The 19,931-nt window shown below is 35.2% G+C and overlaps 2 protein-coding genes across 2 annotated transcripts; one reads left to right on the top strand and one right to left on the bottom strand.

The window, feature by feature from the left end:
- Positions 1–1,389: 1,389 nt before the first annotated feature.
- LOC143633002 (protein SPA1-RELATED 2-like) lies at positions 1,390–7,890 on the top strand. The gene is made up of 9 exons (XM_077101388.1): positions 1,390–1,430; positions 2,562–3,866; positions 4,549–4,706; positions 4,905–5,682; positions 5,819–5,965; positions 6,041–6,358; positions 6,437–6,496; positions 7,006–7,204; positions 7,466–7,890. The coding sequence occupies exons 2-8, from the start codon at positions 2,619–2,621 to the stop codon at positions 7,195–7,197; spliced, it is 2,901 nt and encodes a 966-aa protein (XP_076957503.1). The 5' UTR covers positions 1,390–1,430; positions 2,562–2,618; the 3' UTR covers positions 7,198–7,204; positions 7,466–7,890.
- A 9,761-nt stretch (positions 7,891–17,651) lies between these two features.
- Positions 17,652–18,862, bottom strand: LOC143632986 (ethylene-responsive transcription factor CRF1-like). The gene has a single exon (XM_077101377.1). The coding sequence runs from the start codon at positions 18,610–18,612 to the stop codon at positions 17,653–17,655; it is 960 nt and encodes a 319-aa protein (XP_076957492.1). The 5' UTR covers positions 18,613–18,862; the 3' UTR covers position 17,652.
- Positions 18,863–19,931: the final 1,069 nt, after the last annotated feature.

The following is a 19,931-nucleotide window of genomic DNA, read 5'->3' as shown; positions in this document are numbered from 1 at the left end:
AATGCATTAAAGGTTGTACAATATGTTAATTAATTTGTGAATCCCTTAAAACCAAAGTGTCTTAATTCAACCTTGTGTGGTGTATTATATATAGTATAGATATATTCCTTTCTTTATCCCCTCGTCACTCACAATTTTATCAAAATTCGTGTCATTATAGTGTTTTGTAGAAAACATTCGTCCCAAAACACCATGCCAAAAAACCCGCAAGGGGGGGGGGGGGGGTGCCCTGGCGTTTCCACTCCAAAACGCCACAGTACGCTTGGTCTAATAGCTAGACTATATAACCATTAAAATAAACGGATTACATTTTCTAAATACTTTCTTACTTATTTCAGGAATGTCTTTAAAAATTGAAAATTCTGAGATCCGGACAAGTAAAAAGTATTGGCTCTAAATTATTTTATTGTTTTTTAATTATTGGGTTTAGTCATGTTAAATGGGACTGAGTTTGTTTGTTTATACAGCCTAAACTAAATAGAATAAGTTAATGGGCTTAAAAATATATTGGCTTTAACTTTAAAACTTAATAAGTGATTTGTTTTGAAATATATATATATATATATATATATATATATATATAAAGAAATTTTATAATTTTTGGCCCCTGACCCCTCGTGTCACAGTGGGTCATGAGCGGTCGCCCACCTTACCCCTTATGGGCCGACCCTTTTTTATAAGACTTTGGATGTGTGTGTTATAGCATTATAGTCAACCATGAAAACATCAAAAATTTTCATACTTTTATAAATTCGTTTCTTATGCGTCCCACACTACTTAGACAAGTGTCGGTGACATCTTTATTGTGATAAGACTTGACTTAAACTTCCATTTCATATATGATTGAGGTTTACCGATATCGTCATCCCTTTGATTTATCTAACAAAATAACAAGACCATCTCCAAGATTTCAATGCCTCATACAAGTATAAAAACTAAGCCCTCGTATTCAACTCTCTTAAAAAAACAACGAAAATTGTAATAAAAAAATCAAATTCTATAATTTTTGTCGCTCCGACAAGAACGTGGTCCAAACAGCCCGGAGACCGGAAACCGTCTGGCCTCCGGAACGGCACACTAAAATAAATAGACATATAATAATCACAATCTACGCGTTCATATTTAGCTAGATAAAATCATAAAAAATACTATACAATAATATTTCCAAATTAAATAATCGAAAGACAATTATTATAGTACTAAAGAAAGACAATATTAATAATAGTAATAATAATAATAATAAAAAAAAACAATAAAATAAAAATCTAATAATAAAAACCTCCTACAGAAAGATATCTATCTCTATACAAATTCTCATTTGAAGGAATACTGTGAACACAAAAGCTCATTTTTAATAAATATTAATATATTATAATATAATATTATATCCTCTAAATCAACGGTTTCTTCTTCGATTTGTACTTACGAAGGTACTCAATTCATTATAATTTCGTTTATTTAATTCATTATTATTATTATTATTATTATATGATTCGTACAGGCATTTGGTGTTCATACGGTTTATGATTGTTTGTTAGATGACAAATTCAGCTTAATTTGATGTTGAATTGAGCTAGGGTTTATGTGATTCGAGTGTGTGTTTATGGAATTGAATTTGACTATTATTTGCCCTAAATTTTAGGTCAGTTTAAAGCTGAATCTGATTGTTTGTAATTAGATTGAGTTATATTAGTTTGCTGATAGTAATTTTGGTTTGATGTGTTGAGATTTGGTTGTGAATTGTGATACATGTTAAATCTATGGATGTGAGGTGTAACCGAGCCGAGCCTGAGCTCGGCTCTACGAGAGCTCGAGGTCGAGGCTGGAGCTTAGCTTGTTTCGAGGTATTTTTATTAAGCTCCAGCTCGGCTTGTGAGTCGTTTTTTCAAACGCTCGACTAAGCTTGAGCTCGGCTTGTTTTGAATTACAAGAGCTGGAGCTGGAGCTTAGCTTGTTTCGAGGTCTTTTTATAAAGCTCCAGCTCGGCTTGTGAGTCGTTTTTTTCAAACGCTCGACTAAGCTTGAGCTCGGCTCGTTTTGAATTACAAGAGCTGGAGCTGGAGCTTAGCTTGTTTCGAGGTCTTTTTATAAAGCTCGAGCTCGGCTTGTGAGTCGTGTTTTCAAACTCTGGCTCGGTTCGTTTATTATATATTCATTAATTGTGTACGTTTTTTTTTTAATTATTTTTATGTATTTTGAGAAAAACCTTAAATGAGCCTAAGCTCGATTGTAGCCCGTGTAGTACCTTAAACAAGTTAGAGCTCGGTTGTGCGGTGTGAAATTAATACATAGAGCTCAAAAGAAGTAAAACTTAAAAACACACAAGGCTTGAGCTCGGGATCAGTAGCTAAACAAGCTTTATTTGAGGCTTGGGCTTGGCTCGAGCTCGTAAAAACTCAGCTCGTTTCGAGTTTGTGTTGATCTGATATAGAGTAGCTCGCGAGCAGCTTGGCTTATTTTGCACTTAAAACCCTAGATTAATGTTTAAGCTAATAAAGAATAGTCAATTATAAGCATTTGGAATTCTGGATTTCTTATGCATTGTTTTCCATGTATTTCAGAATCAGATCTACCTTATCTGAAACCTATATTTCGTGATATTAGACCATCTCTATTGAATGCGGTTTCTTTTTGAGGGGATGGATGAGTTAGTGGACGGTGAAGCGGCTTCAGTTAATGTTATTGACAACAATAGATTTCATGCTAAAGAAAGTGGGTTCTTAATTGAGTATGAAAGCTCAAATATGCCGGAAATGCCTATACCTGGTGGTGATTTCAAGGGAAAGAATATTGCTAGGGTTGACTCATCAGAGCATGCATGCGCTAGTCCTCGTGGTTTGGATGAAGCGGGAACAATGGTCGAAGAGTTAACTGTAAGAAATTTTGACCGAGGGAACTTGGATACAGGGGCTTCGAGCACAAAAGAGAAATTGCATAAGCCACGTGAATTTTGGCACGCTTTCTTCCCAGACGAAACGCATAATACAGATAAACAACAAATTGAAAGTCAAAATGATATTGTGGATCATTCACGGCGTGAGGACATGCAACCTGCTTCATCCAACACACTTTTATCTCATAACGTGATTCGAACGAAGATTCTTTCTCAATCAGGGTTTTCTCAGTATTTTGTGAAAAATACATTGAAGGGTAAAGGTGTCATATGCAATAACCCGGGACCGAGCCCAAGCCCGAGCCCAGGCCCAGTTCGTGGTCAGAATCATCCAAAGGCTGCTTTGATTAATATCAGCTCAGCAAGCAATCCAAGTATTGAATGTGCGGTTTCTGAAGGTTTGAGTCTGAGAGCATGGCTTAAAGCTGGTCAGAACAAGGTAGATAAATCAAAAAGCATGTATATATTCAAGCAGATTTTGGATCTGGTGGATTCATCTCATTCCCGTGGAGAATCTTTGCAAGCCTTACGCCCATCATGCTTCAAGTTGATGCCACAAAACCAAGTTTTGTACACGGGTTCACCTGTTACCGAGAGCAAAGAATTCTTGAATTTGGGAAACAATGGAGATAAGAAGAGAGAAGGGGAGCACGATCATCTTTTTGGTGCGAACCAAAGCTCAAAAAGTAGAAAACAAGCGAACTCGTTTCGTAGGTGGCCTCAGTTTTCAGTACATTCCAGTTTCAGAGATTCTGGGTACGGGTTTAATGAACAAAATATCCCTACAAGAGAGAATACATACTCAATTCAAAATATGTCCAATAGCCAGCCGTTAGTTGCTACATCACAAATGTTGTCTAATGTTGATGGTGACCCGTTGGAAGAACAGTGGTACGCCAGCCCAGAGGATCCTGGAGGGAGGTGCTCTACATTGGCTTCAAATGTTTACTCTCTAGGCGTTCTTCTATTTGAGGTGCACACTGTGTTTCATTGTAGCCTTTTTATTATTAATGTAAAGTTTACATTAATAATAACTCGAAATTCGAATCGGACTCGAATAACTCGAAATTCGATTCGACTCGCACTCGAATTTGAAGGTTCAAATTCGATTTCAATCATTCGAATTCGATTCGGTTCGAATTCGAATTTAGAAATCGAATTTAGAAATCGAATTTCGAATCGAATACGAATTTATGATTTTAAATTCGATTAGAAATTCGAATTCAAATTATACATTTTATTTTTGTTATATATATACATACTTATGAAAAGATAAACTGTCAATAATTAATGTATTTGGACACTGCAATTTTGAATATTTAGGATGTGGTAACTTTAAACGATTTATTTATTTTATGTCCTTGTACTCTTTGTTGTTAAAAACTCAAATTTTTGGTAGTTTTGAAACTGAAATAGGCTTTTTAACTGAATTCGAATCGATTCGAATTTCATTTTCGAATCGAATCGAATTAGCTTTTCTGAATTCGAATCGAATCGAATTTGTCGAATCTATTTCGAATTCGAATCCAGCCTCAAAATTTCAAAATTCAAATAATTCGATTCGAATATTCGAAATTCGATTCGTTGAACACCGTAATAGTGCTTATACAGAAAAATGCTTGCTTGCAACTTATATGGTAATTCTTGTTTTTCAGCTACTTGGGTCATTTGAATCGGCTAGTGCCCATGCTATTGCTATGACGGATCTGCGCCAGAGGATCCTTCCTCCTAGTTACCTGTCGGAGAATCCCAGGGAAGCTGGATTCTGTCTTTGGCTGCTTCATCCTGAGCCGTCATCACGCCCAACAGCTAGGTATTGTTTGAATTATGTTTGTTGTGAAATCTTTCTCATGCTAAAATTTTTATGATGTTGGTACTAATTAAGTGCATTATCAAAGGCTACCGGAATAGTTTTTGTATACTATATTTGGCGTTGAGTGTACCTTCGCTTTATGATGTGAAAACCTTGTTCTACTTTTAACCCAACATGCATGAACTATTTTATAAACAGGGCCATCCTACAGTCCGATCTTATAAATGAAATACAAACATCATCCATGAAACAGATGTCAACATCGATGAAACAGATGTCAACATCCATTGATCAAGAAGATGCTGAATCAGATTTGATGTTGCATTTTCTTGCATCTCTAAAAGAACAAAAGCAGGCACATGCCACAAAACTAATTGAAGATATTAAAAGCTTAGAATCTGACATTCTAGAGGTTGAGTCAAGACAACCACATAAAACTTTGGGGTATAAACTAAAACCGCCTGCATGTTCCAGCCCAGGTGGATCGCGGCTAATAAATAATATAAATGATCTTGAACATGCTTACTTCTCGGTGAGATCTACCATAGGGAATCCTGAAAATGACATGGACTCTGGAGAGAGTGAAGCTTTAAGAAGTCGGGAAAATAATACTGTGACAAGAAACACGGAAGTAGATAAAAAGCCAGTAGACCGCCTGGGGGTCTTTTTTAAAGGTTTGTGCAAATATGCTTGTTATAGTAAGTTTGAAGTACGGGGCGTTATAAGGAATGGTGATTTTAGTAATATGAGAAATGTTATATGTTCACTTGGTTTTGACCGAGACGAGGATTATTTTGCAACTGCCGGAGTGTCGAAAAAGATAAAAGTATATGATTTTCATGCTCTATTGAATGATTCTGTTGACATTCATTATCCAGCTGTTGAGATGTCAAACAAATCAAGACTTAGTTCCATTTGTTGGAATAGCTATATCAGGAATTATTTGGCGTCAGCAGACTATGATGGTGTGGTCAAGGTTGGTCCCTTTAATAATCTCATGCATAAATATGAACGCTCGACTAGTCTGACTTATAATAGACGAATATAGCACTCGTGTTCTTTTAACCAATTGTTTTATAATAATTTTTTATATGCGTTCCTGGATGGTCCAGATATGGGATGCAGGAACTGGTGAAGCAGTTTCTCATCATATTGAGCATGAAAGAAGGGCATGGTCTGTTGACTTTTCTAAGGTTGATCCGATAAAGGTAGCCAGTGGAAGTGATGATTGTTCTGTGAAATTATGGAGCATTAATGAGGTGAGCCTTTTCTTCAGTAGCATCATGAAGCTTCTAGATAAGTTAATTCATTAAAGTTGTCTTTTTTATATGCAGAAAAAGAGCTTATCGACCATCAAAACCGTTGCAAATGTCTGTTGTGTTCAGTTTTCTCCATACTCAACTCATTTATTGTCTTTTGGGTCAGCTGATTATAGAACTTACTGCTATGATCTTAGAAATGTGTCCACGCCCTTGTGTATACTATCTGGCCATGACAGAGCGGTTAGTTATGTCAAATTTTTGGATTGTGGGACCCTCGTTTCTGCATCAACTGACAACTCACTAAAACTATGGGACCTCAATAAAGCCGATTTTGGTCGCTTATCAACCAACAGTTGTATCTTAACCCTTAAAGGCCATACTAATGAGAAGGTATGCTACTCAATTTTAATTTTGCATTTTAACTGTTATTACGTTTACCACATTCTTTATTAACTTTGTGTCTTTCAGAACTTCGTTGGATTATCTGTTGCTGATGGGTACATTGCATGTGGTTCAGAAACTAATGAGGTATGCCCTATTCAATTTCAAGATTAAGTTCTGTTTTCGTCTGTGGTTTGACCATTTTTACTAGTCCAGCCCAAAATTGAGACCTTCAACCCTTTGAGTCACTATGGTATTATTATTAACACTCTCCGTTCCTAACGCTAATGCGGTTAGATCATCTGTTAGTTTTCATGAAATGATAAAAAAACTCCTATTTGTTAAATTTTTTGGACTGAACTAGTTAAAACCTTTTTTTCCTTAACACTATGTTAGATATTTTCTGTTAGTTTTCATGAAATGGCCAATAAAACCCCTATATATTAAATTTATATTGGACTGAACTAGTTAAAACTTAAAATGACCAAACCACGGTCCTTGTGGTTAAGCCATTTTAACTAGTTCAGTCCAAAAGAATTTAATAAACAGGGGTATTTTGGTTATTTTTGAAAAATCCAAACTTACCTAACAAGAACTTAATTTACTTTCTTCCCGTTAAAAAAAGTTTATTTCTGATTAACGATGTTTGTCTTCAGGTGTTTGCTTATTATAGATCATTGCCTATGCCTATAACTTCCCACAAGTTTGGATCTATTGATCCCGTTTCGGGTAAAGAGACTGAAAACGAAAGCAATCATTTTGTTTCAAGTGTCTGTTGGAGACAAAAATCAGAGATGGTGGTTGCAACTAATTCGACTGGATGTCTAAAACTGTTGCAGATGGTCTAACAAAGGTTTTGACTTTTTTTTTTCTTTCGAGTTTTGGTGTTGACTTCAATCTAGTGGTGTTGACTTCAATCTAGTGGTAGTTAGTGCATCTCAAAATCTTGAGTTTCAACTCAATTATTGTTTCTATGTATATTGTGATGTAAGGTATAGAATCCCATAATTGTTAAACGCTGTTGTCAAATATGGAATTGTACAGCTCCCATTTTCGAGGGTAATAAATTCATTTTACCATATTGTTATTTAAGTAGTCGTTTGTTCTACGCTATGTGTCATTAAATGGCTTGTAAGGCAAAAGAAGTGAATGGACCTAGATAGAAGCTTTATGTATGTTGTGCAGATGACCTGGCAATAGATGATGACATGGCGTGCCACGTCACCACACTGAAAGTGTATGTTCAGCCACATGGCAGATGGGCCACTATGTACGTACGGGCACATGCGCTCAGTGAAGAAGATCATAATGAAGTGCATATAGGTCAAAACGGGCTCGGGTTTCTTTGGAATCTTGGTCTCCAAATTGTTTGGCTCTTTACTTACCGGTTCTTGTGTTCTTTCTCTTTTCGCAAGTAAGCTATTGAATTTTTTACTTTCCTTTAATAATTTGATATTTTTGATTTATTTTTTCAAAACTTGAAAATCTGTAATCTTTTTATTATCTTCTTCTCTAGGTTATCTCCCAAAGATCGGCTTTAAGAAATATTGATCAGTAGAATTGAAGGCTCGGAAAAGATCATCCAAATGATGAGGCTTGTGCACAACTGAGGTTTTTGTCTTCTAATTTAATGTATATATATAATCATTATGAAGTGATAAAATTTTGTAAAACCAACTCGTAATTTACGCCTTATGGGGGAAATGTCGCGGGGTATCTGTTTCTACTTTCTTCTTGCATGTGTACTTTGTTTTTAAAATGTTAGATTTGTATATTTCCTACTCTTCGTATATTTGTGAACTCACTCGAACAAACTTTTCAAAGTCAGCCCGTTTTAACTTCAAAATCATTTACAAATTTTTTGATAATCTGATAATGAGATAATTTCTGCTAATGGGTTGTCAAATTCGGCTCGCAATTTTACTATATCTCCTCGTTTTGAGCTTACATCTTAAGCTTGACTTAGTTGAGCTAGTTCAAGTTTGTTCGGGTTGGGATTGTTTGTATATATATAAAATTTTTCATACATAATATATTACTTAGCTATTTTCTTTATAAATTTTTATATTACAGTATTTTATGTCATAGATTTATATTATATATAATAATTTTTATTATATTTATATAAATTATTGTTTCTAGTCAAGCTTGATATGTGAATCTTGGCCCCAAGCCCTTTACTAAATAGGCTTTAAATTAGTGTTGCGGCCGCGCTTAAGCCTAGCTTGTTTTGAGTTCTTTGCAAGTATGTTTTTATGTATATAGGCTCGGTTACACCTTAGTCTCTTATGAATAGTTGTACCGAAGAATAATATTTTGCTTTTTTTTTTCTCAAAATAATAAAAAAAAAAATCTATGGTTTCTATCATATCTCTAAAGAGATAATGAGATATGTGAAAGACATTAATATGCCACCTTTGTCCCCCAAGCCCCAAACACAACCATGGTCACTTCACATGAACTTCATCATGGCTACAATTGTTTTTTTAATATTTATGATCTAACACATTCTACAAATCTCAAACAAAATGCATACGTGTTTCCTGACTACGTGTTGGGTATTTGGAGGGTTAGAAATGACAAGGTTTTCAATAGAAAACTCGCTATTATCCAATTGAGTATGCGAGGCCCAACGGGTTCCTATGTGTGAGGAACGAAGCGAAACTTAGTAACAATAGGATGGTCACATTTGCTTAACTTTAATTTTGTTAGCATCATGTTTTCGTAAGGTGTAGATTGTTTTATGTTCTTGTTTTCTAGCCCCTTGCTAGATGATTATTTTACATTTCGATGTAGAGTTATTTACGCCGTTAATAAGATATAGTTTAAGCATAAACAGTCTTTATCAATAAATTTTAATTCTATAGAAATATATTATTCACTCATGAATCACCAACACAATGAAAACTAAATAATGGAAGCCTATTAACCTTAAGTATGCCATATAGACGTGCACAAAATCGGGTATTTAAAAAACCCGGAACCGGGTTGGTCAACAAAAGTCAAACCAGGTTCGGGTAGGAACCGGTTCCGGGTATAGTCGGGTATTTGACCGGGTTTTGACCAGTTCAGGGTCGGGTTTTGACCGGTTCCTCCGGGTTTTTTCCACCGGTTCCGGGTCGGTTCCGGTTCCGGAACCGGCTCCGAGGAGAAATACTATACTCGGTCAGGAACCGGTTCCGGGTATGGGTTAGAACCGGTTCCGGGTCGGTTCCACCGGTTCGGTTCCGGAACCGGTTATTTTGTGCACGTCTAATGCCATATTTGTGAATCAAATCAGACTGTGTCGTGGGCTAACTAGACTGTGTCCTTTAACAAATGTGTTGTAGTTTAACTAGATATTTAAAAAATGTGATTGATTGAAATGGGGTGAATCCCACCTTAAAATCCCATCGATGGCGTTAAGTGGCTACCGTCCAAGCCCTTGCCGCACCCTTTCACTAGCTCGGCCGGGTGTTTTGGGCACTCAAGAGGTAATATGGCGACCGTGCGGCCCTTAGCCCATAGTACACAATCTAATAAAAGAATGACTATTTACACACGTTAAGGCGATGTATATATGTCCTATGTATCTTTCAAGGACTAATTTTCTACAAATAGAACTCCAGTCTTATAAGTTTCTTCTAAACAATATAAACTAGTTCATATATGTTCATATATTATCCCACAAACATCTTTATGACGTTTTATCTTTTATGTCTCATCATGTTGCTTAGATTGTTATTATTTATAGCTAACACTTTACTACACGATATACACAAATTAGTAAAGATTTATGAGACCGTCATGTGCCCATAATAACTCATTTTATCGTATCTTGTATTTTGATTATTATGACATATTTTTTGTAATCTTTTGTAAAATTGAAAGTAGTATCAAGTATGAATGAATAAATTCATGAAGTAACACCCATATTGCAAATGGTATTATATTAGTAATTAATATATTCATGTAACGATATAGAATATTTGAATTATGAACTTCGTGATGTATGCACCGACACCTCAGACCACTGTTTTTTATCCTTAAAAATATTTAATGTATCCTAGTATATCTCATCTATGCCGACAGAACTATCCAATCTTGTAGTTCGAAACTCTTTATTAGAAAAAATAAAAAAAGAATTCCAACTTTCATTTATTTTCTGATAATCAAACATTCGACATCATCTACAACTCAACTGGATGTCCGGAAATATCCGTGACAACGTAAAGTACCATGTAAGAAAGTTGAGAATCGTAGTCTGATGGATTATAACCTATAAGTGGTGTGTATCGAAGGTGGAAGAGAGAGACACATGACAAAGACAGAAAGCAAATAATGAGGTTTAAATGAGAAATATATTCTGAGTGTATTGAATGTTCTTGTTCTGGTTGTTGAGGTTGTATTTATAGCGTCTAAAAAGTTATCGATGACATTTAATGTGATTACTTTTCACGGTAAGTTTCGATGTTGGACGTGTTTCACTTTCTAAAATAGTGCTCCAACATTATGTGTAATGCTTCACTCATTTACGATAAATAATAAATAAAAAGCCCATTCCATTTCGACAAAGACCCACACCCAGGTTCCATAGCTCGCTATCCCGATCATGATTTTCCTACCCCAGAGGGAAAGGCTCTTCCCTTTTGGGCCGGTTGTGGTTGAGGGGGATTCGAACCCCCGACACCGTGGTTCGTACCCACGTGCTATAATCCTCTGAGCTATAGGCTCCACTACGTCTCCGTTGGATATGTACCCGGAAGTACCCTAAAAAAAGGAACCTTTGTTCTCCCCAACTATTTCGGGTTAAGAAGCACTGCACATAGTATGCGTAGCATGTCCCCCATCAGCATGCGTGGGTATATACTTAAAAAGAAACGTGTCTAAAATTACCTATAGGCGGCAGGGGTCGGCTTATTCAGCTGGCTCCGCCTCCGACACGTGTCATCGAAATATGTGTCGTCTTTTATTACCTCGCTATTCTGCATCTGTATTAGTCTCACATCTAACTTTTTCTCTTTTCACTCAATAAACCATTTTCAACCATGGAAAAGCCCATGTTTCTCATCTTACCCCTTAACCTCTTTAATATTTTAATAACAAAACATCTAAAATAAATGAATATTGATAAAATAACATTTCATTATTTATCAACCAAATAATAATCAACAATAACAAAGTTTAACTAAATGCCAACACATATAGGGTATTTTAGCTTACAACATAAATGGTTCCAAAAAGAGAGAGGCTCCTGCCCATATATCAGAAAGGCTGCACCAGGCCCGGACCCTCAACCGGGTTGGTTAGGCTGGACCACATGGACACATGTTAATATGTAATTGGTTAGTGTCCATGATGCAACACCATTAAAGGAATGGGCTACAAATCTTTTTTAGTATCTTGCTTCACTAGCATTTCATTTTATTTTATGCAAAATATTTGAAAAAAAGCTATTAAATTGTTAGTACCGTTGGTTATGTCAAAGAGTTATACTCTTGTGGGTATAATAATTGTCAAGTGACAGCTGACGGTATGGTTTTTCGGAAGAAAACTCAAGTCAAACTTTGATGCTACGTGGGTCCTGTTAAAACAACATATATAGCCTGGCTAAAGTGAGACAACATGACTTTATGGTTTAGGAAATGCGGTGACCAAAACACAAGAGAATCGCCGAAGTAAAAGAAATTAACATACACAAACATGACATATACGGGTACCAAATACTAGGTGGTAGTTGATTGGAAATATACTAGACTTACTCCTAGAGTTACACACACAATTTTTTTACTGTTTACATAATATCTGTTATGATATATTGTGCGTCAACATGACAACATAAATAAATTACAAATTCTTGTTCTTTCTATTTGATTCTTTTTTAACTGCAGCTGCTGCCGATGAAAAAAAATAAGGGTCATATTACAGTAAAACAAATCAGCTGAGTTGGGTGATTTGAAAAGCTAGAAACAACCTTGTTTTCGAGAATAAAAAGGTGGAGGCCAAAAGCGTCATTCAGGAGGTTAATGTGTTACGCCTAGTTTAAATTGTTGCTACGTGTTCTAACTTCTTGCTAGTCCTGTTTATTGATGATGAAATGTCACCTTTTAAAAAAAAATATTTGATATAAAATAAATCCAATAAATTATTAAATCCATTAACGTCTGACCAAGTATTTTTAATTTTTTATTCAAATTGTTTCTAAAACCAATGGTATTGACTTATCTGCCAATTGATTGGTGCAAATAATAATGGCATACCAACATATTAATTGGAATGTTTACTTTGTGGTAAATAAACTGATCAAGAATATTGAATGGTAACTAATTATGGTGGTTAAAAATTGAAAGCAAAGCAAATCTCCAAAAGGATTTTGGAAGGCTAAAAAACTGACTACAACAATAAAAAGTAAATGCATTCAGTAACAAGGACAAACCAAATGTAAGCAACTAAATATTTTTTGAAAACATTCCTTAGCATAGTTCTAAACTTCTAAATTCTAATTCTAAGAACAAACATAATGAAGTGTTGTGGTGTGAGAAAAAGCCCCAAAACACCCAGGTACACTGTTCTTCGGGACGTTTCGGGCTTCAAAGTGTATCCGAACGTTTTGTACAAGACGCTTGAAGGGAAAGAAGGTGGGGCCAAGGATGTTTACCGCCAATGGAGAAAAGAGTGGAGGGGTATTTTCCCTTCTACCACTATACATGGTCTAAGCCAAAAACAAAATTAATTCAAATAGCCATCGATAAGCTAGTTCTAAATTTCAAAACGTTGTCGAATTATTAAACCATGTATATCATAGGTTTATACTTTATAGCATGCAATAGATTAGAATTAGAAGATGTTTTAAAAAGCTGACCCAAGAGGATTTTCTCATAGTGGTGACTGGTGATGGTTAAGGCTTAAGATCTTAAGGTGTCGGGTTCGAAACCTGACTTAAGAGGGTTTTTTCACAGTAGTGGGTTTACTCTTTGATGGTGTCTTGAGTGAGTCATGCCTAATGTGTCAGAATCAATATGGATGGTTAACATTCCGTATCAAAAAGACTCCCTCGGGTATTGGGTAGCTTAAGCGCTCTTAAATAAAGATGTTCCATAAAAAAGAAATCAGGACACCCTAATTTTGTAAATTGTAACCACTAATATAAATGAATACTTATAAAATCGTTTAAATGTGTAATTTAATGAAATATTTTTAATGAACTATATAAAACGGTAACAATGTCTTTTATCAATAAAAATTTACATATATACCACCAAGAAATAAATTGTCAACTAGACATCCACAATTCCACGTATGCATTATTCTTATGAGTAGTCAAAATCAAAGAGTGATATATTTGAGACAACCCTAGCCTTACGATTATATTTTGGCTTCTAATTATATATAGATACTCAAATATATTTCTTATGATTATGGGGTGGAAAAACAACGATGTTACCATGATGGAAATAAAACAAATATCTACTACCATCACATAATTAAAGTGCATTATTAATTTCAAAAGTTAAGACACATTAAATGTGTGTGAAATTTTATTTATTAGAATTTTAAAGAAGTATTTTCGTGAAAACAAAGTAAAATAAAATAAGCCCGAAAGCACTCGTTTTATGTGTGGAGTCATGGTGAGGAGAGTTTATGTTTTCGGGTTTCGGATTGTTCCGACAAAGGAAAGATAAAATTTAGCAAAATGAGATGTAACTTTTTAGATAATTTTTCTTGTACATTTAAAGGTAGTTTCGTTGTATAGAAAAAAAAGCAAAAATATTTATGTATGAATATGCACTAGCTCGTTGAACGTAAAAGATTAGCATGACGCATGCGCAAAATTGACACACAAATGGTTATAGACACTTTTCTCTTGGATGCAAATTGGTTTTGGAATTCAAAAATAATTCAAAAATATGTATTTTTGCATTGTTCAACATAATCACACTTGATGGTTGTCAAGTGTCCCACCTAGGTTGCTTTTGATCAACAATTTATATCTACTCACCACACCAAGTCATGCACTTCCTTTTAAAGTTTCAATCAAGACAACTTTTGAACCCATTTTGTTGATCATGTTTGACACCACACTAAGTTTTAACTGATGTACAATGATGCTACCAATAACGTAAAATTTATCGTATTCCAAGATGTTTTCGAAACTCTGTACTTGAGTTTCATAGAATCATAGGTTTACCCCTAACAAATCTTACTCTAGTATACGTACCTCAATGATGTCACGACATAAAACAAGCATTGGAGATTGCATAGCGCTCAAGAACTTCGCACCCACGTCATGCCTTGATTAATCAATAACTAAAGCCATCGTAAATTGCATTGATCAATGAAGAGCGCTCTGGTGCCATACTAGATAAAAATGTTTGGGTTTTGCCTTTTATTTTTGTTAGAAAATTAGACTTCTTATTTAGGTAAATCAATGGTGTTACTTTTCATTAAGGTTAAGATTCAATTAGTCAATACTCTAATTTTTATTAAGAATAACAATTCATTGTCAATTAAAGACCATTTAATGTGTAACTTTTTTTTAAATGTGTAACTTTACAAAGATATTGTCATTTACATTGGAGACCACTAATAGTAAAAGCCCTTTAACTCTTACTTTAAGTACTTAGAGTACAAGTAAATTCAATTTGGACCATTTTACTAAGAAAGTCTAAAGTCCATATTTGACTTGATGCAACTCAAAGACTAAAGACTCTTGCTTATTACAAACAAAGTCTTAAGCAATGTTACAACTTTAATAACTTTGGAGGACACAAGCATCAATATGACATTCAAATTAAGGAAGACTACCTAAATCAAGGCCCTCACTCTTTGAAAGCCAAAGTACTTATTGCGAAGGCTTAAAGTCATTAAGTCACACAAGCTTTCATACACTCTAATGATGACCGGAAGCTAACAAGCTCATGTTAAGCGAAAATCACATGTGTTAGCATGCCTGCAACTTACCCTTAAACGTTGTCTTTACTTAGAGCGCCTTGGGCATCTTTCCACAATAAGTAGCGGAACTATTGCGTCCAAGTTTTGTCGTTTATTTGTTAAAGAAGACGAAGTTTTACTGAAGTATAAATGTATTACATCGAAAAGATAACATTAAGGAATATTAACAAACTTGAAATAGCTAACAAATTTATAGCCAACCTAATTGGTTTCATCTGGAGCAATAAACTTTTTATGTTATATTTATTTGGTTGGTAGTTGAAGAAAATTGGTGAAGACAAAAGTAGATTTTAAGTTTTAACATACATACAAAACATGTAAGCAATGAATAGTGTAGGGGTATATTTTGATAAATGAAAGTAGATAGAGATATATGTTTGTCTTTTTTTTGAACAGCTAAGTTTTATAAAAAAAAAAACAAAAGCAAGAAGCAAATGGCCAGAGTATATACAAAAGTACACCCAAAATCTAGAATCAACAACATTATAACGATACTAGATTCAACCCGAAGACGTGACTGCTAGGACCGCAAAAGGGATGAAAAACTTGCACCAATTACCTTAAGAAGGTGCAAGAAAAACCCCCACACACGGAGGCCGCGCCACCGGTTTTCACTCCGTTGTGTTTTTGATGCAGTCCCAAACCGTACTCGGGGATCCCTTTAACATAAATTACAAAATATTGAAAGTACACCAATGTTCCCAGTCGAGTGCATGCATCTTCGCCCGATTCCTGATCCAAAGAAAACTTGATGTTTTGATTTCCGCAAAAAGTTTCCCGATGTCTACCCGACATCGGGAAACTTTTTGCGGTGTTGATGCAGCTGTGCTCATGAAATCAACCAAACAAACAATGCCACAGACAGGACCACTCTTGTCTTGTGAATTCTCTCGAAATATGGGCACACCATGTATTATGTACCTCGATCAATTCAAAATAAAACAAACTTATATAACTAAAAACACAGACATATGATATATGTGACAAACTTATGAAGTGTTTTGCAGACATTTGCAAATTACAAATCTTTTAAACTTATATAAAAGATATAACACAAAATTTAGAGTTTTATTATATTTAATTTGAGTATTAATTAACGATGCCTCTAAATTTACTTTCACGAGTGTATATTAGTTACTCGACTATAAGTCTATAACAGTTTGTATAAAACAACTTTTAATTAAACAGGCGCATTTGTACTCGTCATAAAATACGCGTGTCGTGTATTGAATATCTTGAATCGTACGTAGTTCACACCAAAAATCATTTTGTACATTAACTAACCTTAATATAGAGTTTAGATCAAATACAAAGCATATGGACATATGGTGAGAAGTGTATAAATTGTTTTGAAGCATCGATCTAAGTAAATCAATAACTAAGGTTTAGACACTGATAACTATGCACGTAAGATTAAAAGTTAAGGGGTAAGCCTCACTTTTCTTGTCACCAGCATACTTCATTGCACGTTTGTCTAGTGATTTCCTTGACGTTATTAACATTTTCTATGTCAGAAAACACGAGAGATTGTTATCCACGATACATCCTTAAAGAATTTACTAATTATATAAAGTACAAGTTTCCTATATGATATGTATATTTTTTGAACAACAAATAGATATTGTATAAAAACTAGCTAAAAGTTAGAACAAAATAGTAATGTTAAAAGCTAAAATCACAACTTATCGCACACCAATCATTCCAATCTTGAAAACGAAGATTTCTTCCAAACTAAGCTCGTATATGCAAGCTATGTCACAATCGGCACACAATGTAGATTATATAGAAGTCACATTTACCGACCTTTAACAACATCTTTCTAGTTAAAATCTACTTACATCTCCTCCATATAAAGAAAATCACATTATGAACCCGATACGTTTAATCATACAAGTTAAAACACATACTAATGGCATAATATTATTAGTCTCTAAATTATAGAGTAATTAAAATGTCATTAAAAGAAAGGTACAACATGTCTACATGCAATAAATGTGTTACAAAATTCTAAGCATTAAATAGATGTAGCAAAAAAGATGCATGATAAAACATGTAGCATTCATTCCGACTCATTTCTTCACCTAATTTGATTCATAGTAGTTAACATTTGCCTGTCACGTGTTCTAACACGTGTCATACATTACACATTAATATTAATATTTTACATCACACTCTTCACTCGTCCGTTACCGTTAACTATAACGGAGTAATACACCTAAAATATTTATACAAACAAATTTAAACTATAATTAAATTAAATACTATTTCCGTACAAAAATTTCCAAATACTTTTTAACATCTCCACTTGAAATAACTTATACCCGAGTACCCGACTTGATTTGAACTGATTTATTTTCTAAATTTTTAATCTTTTATAGCGCGACGAGTGGATCCGACCCGAATATGTCACTGAAGTCTTGAAACATATCGTCAACGGGCCAACACGAGGATCCGAACCCAAAGTCGGTCCCACATCCCAGGAACATTTCTGACGGGTCGGATCCTTGGAAAACGGTACCCGTGGGGTCATAAATATCCGGCACAAAATCGGGGAAATCGAATAATCCCGTGGTTGAAAAATCGTCTACGAACGGACGAAAATCCAAGAAAAGACTTTTTTGCTGAGTCGACTCAGACTCTGTTAATAAAGTCTGAGTCAATTCAGACTTAGTCAACTCTAAATGCTGAGTCGCCTCACACAGTTTATTATACGGTTTATTAACCGGACTGTTTTGAGTCGACTCAGCTATGAACTCGTCTGTCGAAGACGAGTATCGTAAAACCGACTTCAGCGAAACTACGCCCGAGTTCTCTCCGGAGTTGTAACCGTTATCCTCCGTTACCGGAACAGTAAAATTAGTTTGCGCGTGAGGTCCACGCAACTGAATAGCTGCGTGGTCATACACCATAGCAGCTTCTTCAGCAGTATCATAAGTCCCAAGCCATAACCTCACGCGCCGCCGCGGATCTCTTATCTCCGCCGCCCATTTCCCCCACGGCCGTTGCCGGACGCCGCGAAACTTCTTCCCGGAGCTAACCTTCAACCGCTTCTTCACCGCCACGTCACCTTTCTTCCTCCGATTAACATTACCACCGGTGACGTCACCATCGCCGGAGCTAGGGTTTATTTTAACCTCACTAACAAACTTCTTCACTCTCCTGCGGCCGGATAACGGTTCCGACTCGTCGCCGGAGCTATCCGTCGCGTACTCGTCGGTAACCGTTATCCTAACAACTTTTCCGGTACCGGAAAACTTATATCCGGAGGACAATGTAACATGCGTTTTGTGCTCTGTAAACTTAATTGACGAAACTGCCCTTGAGGTTTTCATTTTCTGTTATATTCGTAACAGATTCAGTTCAACAAACTAGCATTGCAACAGAAGAACTGAAAACAAAACTTAAATGACGAAAATGCCCTTTCTGGTAACAGATTCTGTTAACAAACTAGCTTTGCAACTGAAGAACTGAAAAGCTAATGGACGAAAATGCCCTTGTTTGTGTTAAATTTGTAACAGATTCTGTTCAAACTGAAAGGTTAAATGACGAAAATGCCGTTTGGTGTTGTATTTTGTAACAACAACAATAATAATAATAATAATAATAATAATAATAATAATAATAATAATAATATTGTTACAAAGAGATACTGTTAGAAACTGAGGGTGAATAGATAGAGGAGAAGACGGTTGTTGGGTAGGTTATAACTTATATATATATGTTGTAATAAAAGTATAGATTCGTTAACGAGATGAGAATAATAATATTATAGAGAGTGTATAGAATGCTCGTGCGAGAGAGAAGATTAAAGGTGGGTGTATGGTGAAATGTTAAAGGTGCAGGAAAAGAAGAGAGATAAAGGAAGAAACTTCTTTTTGAAGGTATCAAGGAATAATAATATAGGTATAGCCAAAGAGAGATTGTGGTTGTTTGATGTTTGACTGTGAGTAAAGATGGTACTACAGTAGAGTAGCAGATGTTTTAGAGAGAGTTTATGGGGAAGATGAAGATGAATATGATGATGGAAATTGAAGAGTGCAATGGGATACTGGTGTTGGTTTTTTATAGGAGACTGAAACTGTTAAATCAAAGTTTATATATATATATTTTGTTAGTTTGTGAATATGTTGAGAGAGATATTTTTGAGAGGTATTTTTTGAAATCTGGATTTACTTTTTGTTTAGTTTCTGCCATACTGCAATGCAAAGGTTTCGATTTATGGGATTTGGTAATCTTTTAATGGTTATAAAAACCTACCTTTTAATGCTTTATAACCATAATAATCTTAAGTCTGAATGATTAAGATGTTATATCTTAATGGTTAGATTTTAACCATTCAGATTTGTGTCTACCTTTTAACCATTTAGACTTATGATCACCTTTTAACCATTGAAGAAACGTGGATCTACTCACTGGTAGCAGATCTACTTTCCTCGGGTTCTGATTGTACTATTTCACCGATGGTTCTTCTGGATCTGTGTTCTTCCACCTACAAAATGAACAACGCCGTTAACTTACCCCTCAGAAAGGGACAGAGGGGTCCTCTTTGGGGTAACCCTCCGGCGTGAGAATAAGTATATGGTGGAGAAGATAATAATGTGAGAGTAAAGGAATCTCAAGAGTATTGCTTAATAGCTGAACACTGTATGAT

Source organism: Bidens hawaiensis, unplaced genomic scaffold (genome assembly GCF_021521415.1).
Source record: "Bidens hawaiensis isolate Kalapana, Puna unplaced genomic scaffold, B.hawaiensis_p1.1 tig00006594_1, whole genome shotgun sequence".
Classification (NCBI taxonomy): Eukaryota; Viridiplantae; Streptophyta; class Magnoliopsida; order Asterales; family Asteraceae; genus Bidens; species Bidens hawaiensis.
This window is presented reverse-complemented; position numbering and strand designations above follow the sequence as displayed.

What these genes read in the sequence shown, in the direction of transcription:
- LOC143632986 (XM_077101377.1), bottom strand. Translation starts at nt 18,612, where the DNA reads ATGAAAACCTCAAGGGCAGTTTCGTCAATTAAGTTTACAGAGCACAAA.
- LOC143633002 (XM_077101388.1), top strand. Translation starts at nt 2,619, where the DNA reads ATGCGGTTTCTTTTTGAGGGGATGGATGAGTTAGTGGACGGTGAAGCG. An exon ending in TAGGCGTTCTTCTATTTGAG is followed by an intron (nt 3,867 to 4,548) that starts GTGCACACTGTG and finishes CTTGTTTTTCAG; the next exon opens with CTACTTGGGTCATTTGAATC. An exon ending in AAGGCCATACTAATGAGAAG is followed by an intron (nt 6,359 to 6,436) that starts GTATGCTACTCA and finishes TGTGTCTTTCAG; the next exon opens with AACTTCGTTGGATTATCTGT.